This window comes from Thalia democratica, chromosome 2 (genome assembly GCF_965202585.1).
Source record: "Thalia democratica chromosome 2, ktThaDemo2.hap1.1, whole genome shotgun sequence".
NCBI lineage: Eukaryota > Metazoa > Chordata > Thaliacea > Salpida > Salpidae > Thalia > Thalia democratica.
In genome coordinates this window covers 5,218,909-5,233,461 of record NC_139166.1, presented here as the reverse complement: position 1 = coordinate 5,233,461, position 14,553 = coordinate 5,218,909, and the positions used below count along the sequence as shown (strand labels likewise).

Sequence of the window (14,553 nt, the reverse complement as noted above, 5' to 3'; positions counted from 1 at the left end):
ACGAGTTTTAAACTTTATAGAATCTAAAAACTGTGCTAGCTTTTGATAGCTGAAGTTAAATGAAAACAAAAAGAAACATAATGTTTTATCAAGACATATTAAAACTGTTTAACATTGGTACCTTCTTTATTTTCGTTGTTATCAGTAGCATCATGAGCGATTGTAATTCCTCCCTCAGTTTCTAATTTCAACGAGTTTGAATCTTCTGTAATTTTTAAATTTATTAAAAACGTTGTTCCTGATACAGAATTAATGACTATAGCTATTGTTTAAACTATATATATATATTGCAAGTCTGTTATTAATTTAACAGAGGTAATGCAATATTAAGTTTCAAAATAGTAAAAAAACTTTAACTTAACTATTCAACATTTAACAACATATAGCCAATTCAAAAACATTATTCAAAAATTAAGGAAAAAAAGTAATTATTGAAATAAAAAAATACATAAATATATAACAAATCAAACCAACCATCATTGCCATCTTGATCGTTCAACCTAGTAGGAGTCGAAATGTTGAATTTTTTATTTATTCTCGGAGTGTATGAAGATACACTTCCTCCGTTACCCCTTCCCCCGCGAGCTCTGACTACAAATCCTCCGATACCTAGAAAAAATAATAATTTATATTAAATTAACAAGAAAATATGCGTAGAAGGTGAATTAGTATTAAAATATAACTAAACTTATTTGGATACAGCATGTTTGCTGTAGTTATTTCATTGTGTTTTGTAGTTAAAAACACGAAAAATTATATGTATAAGGTATGTTTTCGTATGATTAACACTATTAAAAAACTCAAATACATCTTATTGTGTTTGAAATAAACAGTAAAGTATATATGTTAGGTTAAGCAGTATCAAAAAGATACAAAATCTTCCAACACGTAGAACAGAGTGACCTTTGTAAAAAATTGTTAGGTCTAACTTTTATTTGTATGTTACGAAATTTCTTACAAACTTAATATAGAAACAACAATTTTAATTGCAACCAGCCGCTTTACATACATCTTTTAACAACTACTGAAAATTCTAACCAGGTCTGTAAGGTTTTCTTTTCTTTTTAGCAACTTTAACATCCTCATCAATAACAGACGGACTTCTGCTACCAGATTGTAAATCATCCAAACTGTTTGATGTTTTCATTTCTAATCCCGCTATACTTGGACTCGGTACTGGAAGGTCCTATATGAGAAGAGAATGTTTTTTTTATATTAAGTTTTTTTAACATCTAATTAACTGCATAACATAATGTTCTATGTGTGAAGAAATATCAAAAATAAAACTAATTTAATATCTTGAATATATATTTATTAAACTAGTTGCTAAAGATGAATTTTAAAAGATAAAAAAGCAGTAAAGGTTGAAAGAATTTGACAACAGTATAGCTCTTCATAACATACAAAAGAACTAATTTTCCTAAATAATTTTGATAGTTTATTTATTAAATCAATTTGACAAACCTTAACAAGACCAGTCAAAAGTGGACTGTCTTTAGACAAAATGGCTAATTTTTCGTCCATGTTTACAGAAGAGTCCAGTTGATTTTGAAGGGCCGCTTTCTGTGCTTTCGTTAGTGGACGTCTGTTGAAAGGTATTCAAGTTTTTAAAAACATTTGTGTACAAAATTTCTGTTTTTGAACTTCAAAATACAATATGTTATTCTTCAACATTAGAATTTCTTAATGTTCTAATTTAAAATATTTAAATAGCAGAGCTATAAAACCATGTAAAAAGTATACAAACTTTCTCTGCCCGGGAGTTTTAGTTTTCTTGGGCAAGGCCATCTTGGTATGCATCAAAGTTTGGATGTATTGAAGACCAGTGTTTGTCATTGAAAATCCGTCTTTGGTGTACTCCTATTGTGAAAATACATAGTTAATTTAAAAAACAAATATCATATATGAAAAAACACCAACTATATTTGCAATTATTATGTTTTGACACTTTGTTTAAAAAAATATTGAGCCTAAGTATCACTAAATCTTGATAAAATAAAATTACATACCTTAACAGTTTAAACAGTTTATTTCTCTTACTTTCTCAGCAATAAAATTTTATACAATTTTTTATCCAACGATATATCTTCTCGATATATCAAAATTATCTATAGTTCAATTATATTTTCAAATTCTAGTTGTTTATTTGTTTTTTTTAATTTTTTCGATAAAAATCAACCACATACCTTAACGGATTCGGGTTCAACCTTGGGTTTATCTTCGACCTGATTGTGGGTCACAGCGACCTTGACGTCGATGCTGCTGTTGAGGTGGGGCGGCAGCTGGTCCTTGGGGCGGCACAGCATGCACGCGTAGCCCCTCTCGAGCGCCTTGTCCACTTCCGCTTCGTGGGTCAGGTGGTCGCATAACGCGTGTAACCATCTGGAAAGTGAAAAAATTGAGCTTAATTGTTTAGTTACCATCTAGAATAAAATGAGTTTTTGAAAAAAGATAAATTTAAGGTTTCGTTTTTCAAAAAGTTGTTGTATATTCTAATTTCAACTTTAAATTTTATCAAACTTCATAATGCGTGTAACCATCTAGAAATAAATTTAAGTATTTTAATAAAAGTATATTAAAATACTTCATGATAAGAAAATGCTTATCCTCTTTAAGTACATCAGATTTACAAAGGGAAAAGTTTAGGTTGTTTTGATTTAATGTTTGAAAAAACAAATTACAACAAAATTTAATTAAACTTAAATAGAAGGTCCGGCAAATAACTACCTTAATTATCAAGGCAAAATCATCTGGTTAAGAATAATTTAAACATGATTCATAGATTTAATTCTAATTTATCTCGATAAGCATGGGTAACAGTGTAATATGATAACTCAATTTTAATTTTATTACTTTAACAGTTATAGCAGCATTTTAGCAGAATTCAAATTTTTTCAACGCATAACACCATCAATTGCATTTTCTACCTAAAACTTTACAAAACAAAACACTGACTTTTCACAACTCGAGCACTGTATGATGAGTTCGTCTTCCCTGTAAGGTCGCAAGCAGAACCCGCAGTTCTTCTTGGAGTAACATTTACCACACGAAGTGTAATTATCCATCCAATCTCGAGAAGTACGAGTTCCGCAAGTGTGGCAGTGAACGCATTTGTTACATTTCCAACCTCCCTATTATTATGTTTATATATTATATTTGTATATGTATTATATATATTATATATATATATTATAAATATTTATATAATAAAGTATTTATAATCATAATTTTACTTATCACTAAAAAGCTTTCTGTTTATCATAGAATCAATGGTTAATTAATTTAATTAATAATACCAATAAAAGAAAACTGAAAAACATAATTTGCTCTATATTTTATAAACTTGCATATATTTAAATAAAGTTACTGTTTCAGAAACTATTAAAAAACTTTTTAATAAATGAAACTTTTCAAGATTTTTTAATCAATTATAACTCATCAATCAAAAAATAAACAAAAACAAATAAAATTACCTTGGGAACTTGTTTCAGTGGTGGATTCAGGCAGTAAATATGATAGGAAATATCGCAATCATCACAAAGTAATAAAGATACTTCATCACCGTTACTACCACATGCTTCGCATACCTTTAAAAACTATAATGAAAAAACAAGAAAAACTGTTCAAAACAAATAAACTTTAAAATTAAATTTCAAAAATTGTCTTTTGTTATATTATGTAAAATGTCATTAAGTCATTATACTATGCTTTAATGACAACTTAAAAATAATTAAACTTGTTTTAATAGATTTTTTCATGTACCTTACAAACTATTCAAATAAGAATACATAATTTAAAATTGTAAAAAAAACTAACAGTGCAATCAAGGCATCTCCAACCGGTCTTCAAAATGTGCTTAGAAATGGTCAGGTTTGCGCAGTAGGGGTGGTAACACTGTCCGCACTGGAAACACGGCACAAGACGACCCTCTTCGCCCTTTCCGAAACTTCCACATACAACGCACATGTCCTGATGATAAATAAAAAATCAATATTATAATATATATTAATCTTTCCAAAACTTCCGCATACCACGCACATGTCCTGAAGAGAAAAAATAATATTTACCAAAAACATTCAAAACATACAACACGCATGTCCTGATGAGAAAAAATTATTTTTTAATTAAATTTTTTTTTAATTTTTCCGAAACTTCCGCATACCACGCACATGTCCTGAAGAAAAAAGTTATTTTTATTTGAAAATTTCTTAATTTTTATTTGAAAAATTCTTAATTTTCCAAAACTTCCGCATACCACACACATGTCCTGATGAGAAAAAGTTATTTATTTAAACTTTTTTTTTTCTAAAACTACCGCATACAACACACATGTCCTAATAAATATCATACAATTACAAAAAGATTTAAAACATACAACACACATGTCCTGAATAGAAAAAGTTAAGTTTTACTTGAAAAATTTCTTAATTTTTCAAAAACTTCCACATACCACACACATATCCTATTAAAAAGTCACATTTACAAAATATTCAAAAAATACAACACATACGTCCTGGTAATAAATATTTATAACTAAAAAAAATAATTTTACTCTTCCTCTTCCGAACATATCACATGTCTAGAGAACTTTAAAGTTAGTTTTTATTAAACAACGTTTTAAAGGAGATTGTTGTAACATTAAAGCTGAAATTTGACACCTCTTCAAGATGTCTATAAATATCTAAATGCAAAATAAACCCTTTATTTAGTCTTTTCATCAAAAATAACTGTAGAATGAACTAAAACTAACTTGTTCGATAACGAATTCATCGTTTTTACTACACAAAACAACTGTGTTATGTTGAGTTTGAGGTCCATATTCTTCTTCATCTATGCCTTGCTCAAATGGAACTGCTTCGTATCCTCCTAAAATATAAATAATTTTATAAAACATAAAACAGTAGAAATAAATTTTTCTATTTATGTTGTGCAATTACTTAGGTGCTTAAATAGAACAATTTTGTTTATTATCATAATATGGAATTAGATATTGTCATTAAATGAAAATACAAGATTTTAATTCTACTAAACTTAAATAACAAACAAATGACAACATTTAATTTTTGTTTTGAATTAAACTGTTATAGAAAGTATCTAAAGAAATAACCTATAAATAAAAGTATTTTATTAGAACAAATACGACCAGAATTAACTGCTTTAAGTGAAAATTTATATAGTGAATTAGTAAAAAGATTTTTAAACAACTAGTTTATCAAAACACAATAACAAACCCTAAAACCGCAAAAACAGAAACTTATAAGAGAACAAAGTGAATAATAATAAAAGTTGACCTGATAGCATGACTAATGGTAAAGAACTAAGTTTCGCCTATTTAGAATATAATAAACAAACAAAAAAAAAGCAAATGCAAGAAAAATCAATAAAACGAAGATTTGAAAACCACATAAACCAGTATTACTACTTCAAAACTAAAGTATTTAAAATAAAATTTACAAAAAAATTAACTAAATTAAATTCTCAAAGCATTGAATTTATGAATGGAATTTCCAAGAAGGCAAATAAAAAACCACAAAATTTTACAACTGATTACTTTAAACGGTACCTTTCAAAATGAAAAATTCTCAAAATAAAAAGAAACAATAAAAGAAAACAAATAAAAACGAAGAATATTTGAAAATAATTCCAAGAAAAACACTTAACTTGACCGCAACTTTTTAAACATTTCTTGTAATTTCACTTATATTGTCTTCATAAATGTTTACTATCAAAAAGTAATGACTTATAAAAGATTTAACTACAAAAAATAACAAATTTTCTCAAATGATAACAACAAAAAACAGAAATAAACACAATATAAAAACTAATAACATTCAACAAAAACTCACAAAAATAAAAAACTTTTCAAAAAAACAAAAACGAAACTACCAACATTCAAGCGTGTAGTAAATGGAAAGCAAACAACTGAAACTTATTATTTTCGAACCTTTAATTTTGCTGTTCTTGTGGCGCCTTCTACCGGATAAACTTGACGAGAAATTCGAAGCCATTCTGCCACGTTTCGATCCTCCACGTTTTCTAAATTAAAATGTTTATAAAATATTTTTTACTTAAACATTTATTTTGAATATATAAATAACATGAATTGAAATGTTTATTGAAATATTAAATGTTGCTAAAACATAATACCAACAACGAAATAACTATTGTTAGTTTTTATTATGCTTTTGCTGTAAACAATAATATGGTAAAGTTTATTTTAAAACTAACTTAAAACTTGATTTCAATATTTATTTATACATGATAGTTAGTTTAAATGGTGCAACTTTGATTCTGAAGCTTTGAAACTATACACATAATACAGTCAAACAAAAATATATGTACTTATAAATATTTTATTTTAAACTTGGTATTTTCAACATAAGCATCGCCATCAAATCCACACTCGTTAAAAACATTATAGTTAACTTTTTCTTTTTTACAGTTTATTCGTTCGGATCTTCTACTTTCTGATATGCTACAAACAAGAAGTACAAAAACATATTTATAACTTAGTTATAAGATTATAGATATACTTCTAACTAGAAACATTTTTAGTGAAGTTTTAATTTGAATGATACTATTAATAAAATCTTTTTTCTTATTTATTTATTGCCAACTCATAAATACTAATTTCCTTCAACATAATAATGTCTTAATATTTTTTTTGAAACTGTTTATAAAAACATTACTACAAATAGTATCAATTTATAAACTATAACAACTAAATGTGAGAAAAAAATTATACTTTTCTATGATGTCATCAACAAACATTTTCCTTTAAGACTTAATTATAATGATCTTAAATTTTTAATGATTTTCAACAAAAAACCCAAAATTATCCCTTTCCCCCCTTACAATACTTGTTGTATATTTCTTCAACTAAATAAAGAGAAAACATTAACAAACTATATAGTAATAAATTTTACAAACCCTTTAACCCCCCTTCCCTTTGTTTATTCTTTAACATTTTTATCAATAGCTGAAACAAAATTGACAAAAGTTAATCCATCAAAAGTATTGTTGATAAACTCACTGTCTAAAGTATAAACAACTTATACAATTGTTACTTAAATAATAAATAAATTTTTAATAAAATTTTCCAAGCTCACCCTTTTCCTCCCCTCCCCCTTCTGCCTCTCCCCCCTCCGAAATTCCTCTTCCTTCCCCTCACACCCCCTGAACTGCTCCCCCTGGTGGACTGGTTGTAGAAGTAGGAGGGCTTGCCTCTCCTCACCCCACTTTCGTTGGAGGGGTTTTCCCTTTTGAAGGGTTCTTCTTGCTGCAGGGGCGTCGTCAGCGTGGAGTTGGGAGTCGAAGTTCCGGATGATACCAGGGGTGCTGTGTGAAATTCAATTTGTTTATTTTTTTTGTTTTAATATCAACTCTTACAAGTTTGTCTTTGGTAATCATTTATATGTTTGAAATTTGTGTTTTCTAATCTACTCTTGAAAACATTTATCTCGAAAGAATGAAAAGTTAAAGCTTAAGTCTAAACTGACAGTCTATAAATAGAAGTTTAACCAAGTGTTAAATAAAGTTCGGGTGTATCACTAACAAAATCTAGTCCAGTTTGAATTATTACTAGTTATTTCGAGTATATGTTGGAGAAAATCAATTAAATATTTTATTCAAAGACAAACTTTGGTCAACTCTGGTGAGATTTATTGAGCATTTAGCGTCTGCAACTTGTTCAGGTTTTATTGAATTTGTCGAAGAATTTGAAATTTCACCAGCGAATACACTCTCCTGTTAAAATAAATAAATGTTTTCTAAAATTTTATATTTTAAATTCTCTAATATTTTAGATAGTAACTATATCTACCTACTGAAAAAATACCTGAGACAATGACATGGTATTTGTTAAAATAATAGTTATTTACAAAGTTTCCAAATGGAACTAGAAAGATCTAGCAATACTTTTATGTTCAACTGCAACAATAAGCCAAAGAATCTTTTTTTGATTTAAGATTCTTTTTCAACAATACTTTAAAAAAACTTGAAATCATATTATTAAAAAACAACTGACCTGATCAGAAATGTCTGTGTTGCTGTCAACGGAAGGTTTTCTGCTCCTGTTGTGTGGAGAAGTCACTACTGTCTTTTCGCTGCTGACACTTTCTGTTGCAATTTTGTCATCGCTGACAGAATCAGCAGTTATTTTGTCACTGATGACACTTTCTGCGGTTATTTTGTCGCTAGCAATAGATTCTACGTCCATTTTGACTTCAACGTCTTCGTCTACTTCGGATGGTGTTATCAACACTACCGGCTGTAAAAATAAAATAAAATATTGGTAAACTGCAAATTTACATTTAATAAGACAAAAAAAAAGGTATAAGGAACATTTGACAAAACTACAGGCTGTAAATGTTGATTAAATATTTTAGTATTCAAATAGCTAGTAAGTTTTAAACTATCTAGTTGGTATGAAAAAATATATATATGTATATAAATTTCTGATGGTGTTATCAATACTTCTGGCTGTAAATGTTGATTAAATACTTTAGTATTCAAATAGCTAGTAAGTTTTAAACTATCTAGTTGGTATGAAACAATATGTGTATATATATAAATTTCTAATGGTGTTATCAATAGTTCTGGCTGTAAAAGTTGATGTTTATATTATTATCAAACTGTAGGTTTAAATTTTTATATTTGATGACAAAAATAGGATATAAGATGCATTTAATTAAATATATCTTTTTATCTTAAACAAATGGTCCTATTAATTTTTGTAAGGAAATACAATTTTGCTTTTAGTATTTTTAATTTATAAGTATAGCAGAGTTGAAACTCTTTAAATCAAAAAATATTCCCTGAGTTATCAGAAATTTCCCTAAGTTTCTCTGAGTTTTATTTCAAATTCTTAAAATTTTATTATTTATTATAAAATTACAATGTTAATTCTAAGAATATTGAAGAACTAGCCGCAAGTCTAAAAAATTTCTAAATAAGCACTTAAAAGTATATAAAACTAACTTTTTTTAACAAAATATTAAAACTGGATTAACTAAATCTCATTCTAGATTTAAACAACATTTTCCCTGAGACTTTTTTACATCTTAAAATTTCCCTGAAAACTTTAGAAAAAACCAAAACTGCCCTGAGTTTTCTTGAGTAAAAAAAAAGAATCAAAATTCCCTGAGTTTCCCTGAGTGTATAACCCTAGTATAGACTCATAAAAAACACTAAAATACAAAAAATTTTGCTGACGGTGGTTAAAACTAATTTTATCATACAATTTTGTCATTGCTATATTTATAATATTTAATATAGTTGAAAAACAGGTTTAATAAGCTAGAAAAATATTTATTGCTTTTTACTTCTGTAATAAAACAACTGATGCAACAAATAGTTATTTAAAAATTTTAAAATAATTTTTACCCTAGGCTAATGATAAGAAAAATAATAGGCTTTTACAAAATATCTTATTTTTTTAACATAACATCCTTATTAACATGTTTTAACTAGTACTTAGCCCTCAGGCTATAGTTATAAAAAAATAAATAGCTTTAATAAAACACTATCATATTTCTAATACTTTTGTTAATAACTTGATTATCTTAGTTCTAAGTCCATAGGCTATAAAAATATTAAAAAATTATAATAAATAAGAACACATACAACACATTTTTTTAGTAACTTGAAATCTTAACATCTTAATTATTTACTAACTTGACCCCTAGGCTTTAATGTTAAAAATGTATTTAGCTTTCTAACATTACTTTTCATCAATTAGCTTATTAAACTTTTATAAAGTAATTCTATTTAATATCAACCTCTTTCTTGACGACTTCGTCATCCTGTTTCACTTCTTGGTTCTCATTGGTCAGTATCTCGTCACCGGGAGGCGTTATTTCCACAATTTTCCCGCCATCATCTGATTGGTTGTTGCAGTTGACAACTTGGGTTGTGGCGATTGTGGATGGCAACACTACTTCGTTTGTTTGAATCTGAAAAACATAATTATCTTAGGCATAATGAACACAGGAACAGTATTTCAAGCTTGTACTTAATTTAGAAAATTTATGTTTACTTTTAACATATGCAACTTATCAGTGTTAATTTCATTTCATTTTATTTGAGAGTTTGTTTGAATCTAGTTGAAAATAATTATTGCGTTGGAGCTGGTTTAGTTTGATGAGAGTATTTATAAAGATAGTGTGTTAAAAAAGTTAATTTATGAATACTTAACATCTTATTTTTAGATATACATATAAACTTATCTTTTTTTTAATGCATTCTATTATACTAACCGGTTGCAGACACTGATCTGTGATTGGCTGAATCTTCATCAAAGTTTTCTTCAATGATTCTTCACAAACCTGTACAACACAAAAGTTTAAACATTATTAAAATTTTATTTTAATCTTCTGATCGATTTTCATTTTAATAGTAAAATCTGTTATGATAATTATTTTTGATTTACAAAATAGAATCGAGTAATTTTTTTCTTAATTTTGACTTAAAAAAACTATTTTAAATATTTTACTTCCTGTGTAAAAAAAAAACATAAAATATTGATAATATATTTTATTAATATATTTTTATGAATATATAAAAATCTTTTAAAGCAAAAACAAACATGACAAGACCATCCATTGTGAGGTATATCGTCCAGTTCAGGTTTGAGACAGTAAGTATGATACCCTTTGTCGCAAATATCACAAACTAGCATCTTATAATCGTCCCCAGCAAGTCTAAATATTAAATAGTTTGTCTCTTATACTAAATACGTTTTATTTTTATTATTTTACATAGTAAGTATGATACCCTTTGTCGCAAATATCACAAATAAGCATCTTATAATCATCTCCGGCAAGCCTAAAATGTTTGATAATTGGCTAAACTCAAAAACATTTTGAATAATTTAGTAAGTATATAACTTAATTACTTCTACTTAATTTGTAATTTATTAAAAACTATTAATAATTTTATGTAATTACCATAATTTTAAAAATTGAAAGATAAATTTAAGCAATAATAATTATTAATTAATTTCACAACAAAATATTAATGCTTATTTGGTATTTTCAAAGCCACAAGTATACAAATGTTTTATATTTAAACTTATATTAATTGAAATTTATAGCAGTAATAAATCTTGTAATTTTATCTTTCAATTTTTTACATTTGTATACTTGTAAAGATTAGTTAATTTTAATACTAAAGTAAGTATATAGTTTTATAATTAAAATTTTAATTTGTTCTTTTAGAAAAATATTATTAGATCATTTAAAAAGTGTTGGAATAACAGCATTTGAATAAAAAATAAACCATAAATAATCAATAAAACAACCAAATTTTGTTATTTCAATTTTAATTTTTAATTCTAGAAACAAAATATAATTTATTGAAAAGCTTTTGAAATACATTAATCAAAGTCATTCTTTATTAGGGGGGTGTTTATATCGGAGCAGTATTAGAAAACAAACAATTACTGAATAATTAAATTATAGTTTAGCATTTACTCACTCAAAACTAAAATAGTATAAAGAAAAAATGTGATCTAAAAAAATAGCTGATATTTGTATATTCTAAAATATTTATTTATAAAAATAAAGCACAGTTTTGTTTACACTAGATTAATATTCATAAGATTGATATTTTGATTTGCAGATTAATTTTTTATACTGTTTAATCGAAAGTACAGTTTCTAAACAGATGACAACCTTTAAATATAATAAAAAAAAATGTGATTTTTGACAACATCCTACCAAAACAAATTTTATCTTTTCAAACAAAATGCAAGTGAAATGATTCATAAATATGTTCTCCTTTCTCACAACTCAAACTTTGTAGGTTGAAGTTTATCAAGTATAAAAAATAAAATGCTGCTAAAATTTTAAACCATTTAGTTGTAAAAAGTAAATATAAACTTTTGCAAACTTACAGCTAACCATTTAAATGTTTAAATATAAGTGGACTGTTAGAAAATTGTTATTTTAAATTGATAAACTGATTAGTTTTCTTGATTTAAAAATAAATTACTTCACTAAACTTTAGAATTAATTATATAAGTATAAATTTGAATGTCTTATTAAAAAACTAATACATTAGGATAAAAAAAATATACGAATGTTACTATTTTTATTAAGTTTTTCTTGCTTAATATTCAATCGCTTGTGAGAAAACTTGATTGCTAAAAATTTTTACCAACAAAATAAGCAGCTTATTTATTATGTAAACTATTCAACTGACTTCAAAAGAAACTTAAATAAATCACATTTTAAACAAATTAATTTCAGGTTGACCTTAAAGCCGCAAGTTTGATTAGAAGACAAAATAACCAATTAATCAAATTAGAACCACTCATTCGACCAGTAGTTTAAACTTTTTTATACGTAACAAATTGTTTTAAACGTAAAATTTGAAACTTGCCGTAAATACTACAGTAAGTAATTCGTCAAATTATATTAATTAAAATAAGACAAATCTGTTGTAAACAAAACATATTTACGTAAAATGTTTTAATTAAATATTTTTTTAATATTAGACTAAAATTTATATTATATTTAAATATTTCAATTTAATCTTAGTCAAAACTCTTAAATTAATTAATGGGAAATTAAATTAATACTAGATTGTTCACTATTTCACTAAAAAATTAAATAAACCTGTTTTGTAAGTCAAGCAGAAGAAAATATAAAAATATAAAAGCAAATGAGATACAAAAAAAAAGTAATCTTTTATCTTCATTTTTATCAAAATCCGCCCCTTAAAATTGTATCTACTAAAACAACCAATTTATTATCAACTTATGCAGGTTTTTATGTAAATAAAACATTAAATTCAAATTATTTACAGTATTTATATCAAAAACAATACTCTTAAAACTTAAAATTATTTTCATTAAAGTTTACAGGGTAAATCATTCTACCTTAACATTTTTATATTAAAATTCATATTGCTATTATAAGCTTTTAATAAAACTTTGAATAATAACTAATAACTTTTAGCAGTTAAAATAGATCATATAATAAAATTGTTTAAATGTCCCTAAAATATTAGAATAAGAAATAAACAATATAAGTGTGTCTCTAACTAATGTGTAAAAGATACGAATTTAAACATATCAAAGCAAAGTTTTTATTTTGAAAGTAAATCTATTCGACTGATTTTGTGAACAAGATATTTCTGATTAATTTTAATTTAATCCCAAGTGATAAACATTAGTCTAGTAAATAAAAAATATTAATATTTTTACCATCAACTTTTGCCCAAATGTTTTATGTTCAACAAAGTGTTGACATAGTAAACGTATCTCTTGTACAAAACATAAATTCGAAATAAATTTAAACTACTATGCAACTTCAATTCTTCATAAAGTTTATATTCGTATCAATTTACATAATATTATTAACCGTATAATTTTAACCTTTATAAGTTTGTATTTAACTCAAACTATTTTTTAAATATAACAAACTTATAACTAACACCAAAAATCTACAAAACATTTAATTTCTTAAATAAAATTCAAAATATTTTGCTTTAAATACCTAAAGTTTTTTTTTAAACAACCAAGTTATTTTCAAAATACTCAAAACAAGTTTTAAACAACCAAAATAACAACAACTTCATTATTTAATATTTCAATGACTTCGAAAAACTCAATGTTTACTCATTAAACATATTACATATCTTAATATTGTAACTTTAATTTTATTGCTATATAATTAAAACTTTATCAACGAACTAATTAAAATGAAATAAACAGAATTACAACATTTAAAACAGACAACTATTTAACTTATCAGCTTTATTTTTAATCTAATGTAAAACAAAATATATTTTTTTATATTTGTTTGAAAGCTTTGTTTCAAACTTAATCCTTTTATTCGTGGTTTACCAAACAGGGATTAATTAATTTCTAAACATCAAAAGCTAACAAAATTAATTTTACCAGCAAAAACCCAGTGTAGACCAAACATTTCTTATGGTGTACTTCATTATAATCCTTACGATTTTATTATTTCAATATAAATCTCGCTAAGCAGATTACGATTTGACGAATATCAATATCTATAGCGGTTTTGAGTGTAAATCAACTAGAAGTTTACATCTAAACCGCGGTTACCGTATAGTTTAGGTATTTGTGAGATAAATGTGATAAATAATTCATTTAAATTTACTAGGTTTGAACTGAATTTAATTGCACATTTTGAAGTAATTTAAAAGTTTCACATTTAGAAATGTTAACTATTTTAGTGGACTGTTAGAAAATTTTATAGATAAGCTAATTAATTTTGATGTTATGAAAATAAATTACTCCACTAAACTGTAGGAATAATTATATACGCACAAGTTTGAATACCTTTATTAAAAAACCAAGTTAAAATGCAAACTAATATTTTAGGGTAAGAAAAGTATAATACTCTAAACTATTTTAAATAACTTTTTCTTGCTTAATATACAACCGTTCATGAGCAAATTTTAATGCTAAAAATAATTAGTTCAACCAAAACAAATTACATCACTAAAGAAGATTCCATTTATTTAAATTTAAGCTTATTAATTAAAATGCTAAAACTTGAAAAATAAATGCAATTTTTT

General features: G+C 25.6%; 1 protein-coding gene across 1 annotated transcript in view; it reads right to left on the bottom strand.

Annotated features, from left to right (window-relative positions):
• LOC145849572 (uncharacterized) overlaps positions 1 to 14,553 on the bottom strand; it is a 66,183-nt gene that overhangs the window by 38,232 nt on the left and 13,398 nt on the right. Inside the window, exons 9-25 of the mRNA XM_082954531.1 lie at positions 10,586 to 10,700; positions 10,257 to 10,325; positions 9,780 to 9,953; positions 8,027 to 8,269; positions 7,641 to 7,746; positions 7,110 to 7,338; positions 5,945 to 6,036; positions 4,751 to 4,866; positions 3,817 to 3,969; positions 3,474 to 3,587; positions 2,956 to 3,131; positions 2,187 to 2,382; positions 1,748 to 1,860; positions 1,465 to 1,585; positions 1,039 to 1,186; positions 475 to 609; positions 122 to 205 (exon numbers count right to left, since the gene is read on the bottom strand). Of these exons, the coding sequence (XP_082810657.1) occupies positions 122 to 205; positions 475 to 609; positions 1,039 to 1,186; positions 1,465 to 1,585; positions 1,748 to 1,860; positions 2,187 to 2,382; positions 2,956 to 3,131; positions 3,474 to 3,587; positions 3,817 to 3,969; positions 4,751 to 4,866; positions 5,945 to 6,036; positions 7,110 to 7,338; positions 7,641 to 7,746; positions 8,027 to 8,269; positions 9,780 to 9,953; positions 10,257 to 10,325; positions 10,586 to 10,700 (2,384 nt within the window). The remainder of the gene's footprint in view (positions 1 to 121; positions 206 to 474; positions 610 to 1,038; positions 1,187 to 1,464; positions 1,586 to 1,747; positions 1,861 to 2,186; positions 2,383 to 2,955; positions 3,132 to 3,473; positions 3,588 to 3,816; positions 3,970 to 4,750; positions 4,867 to 5,944; positions 6,037 to 7,109; positions 7,339 to 7,640; positions 7,747 to 8,026; positions 8,270 to 9,779; positions 9,954 to 10,256; positions 10,326 to 10,585; positions 10,701 to 14,553) is intronic.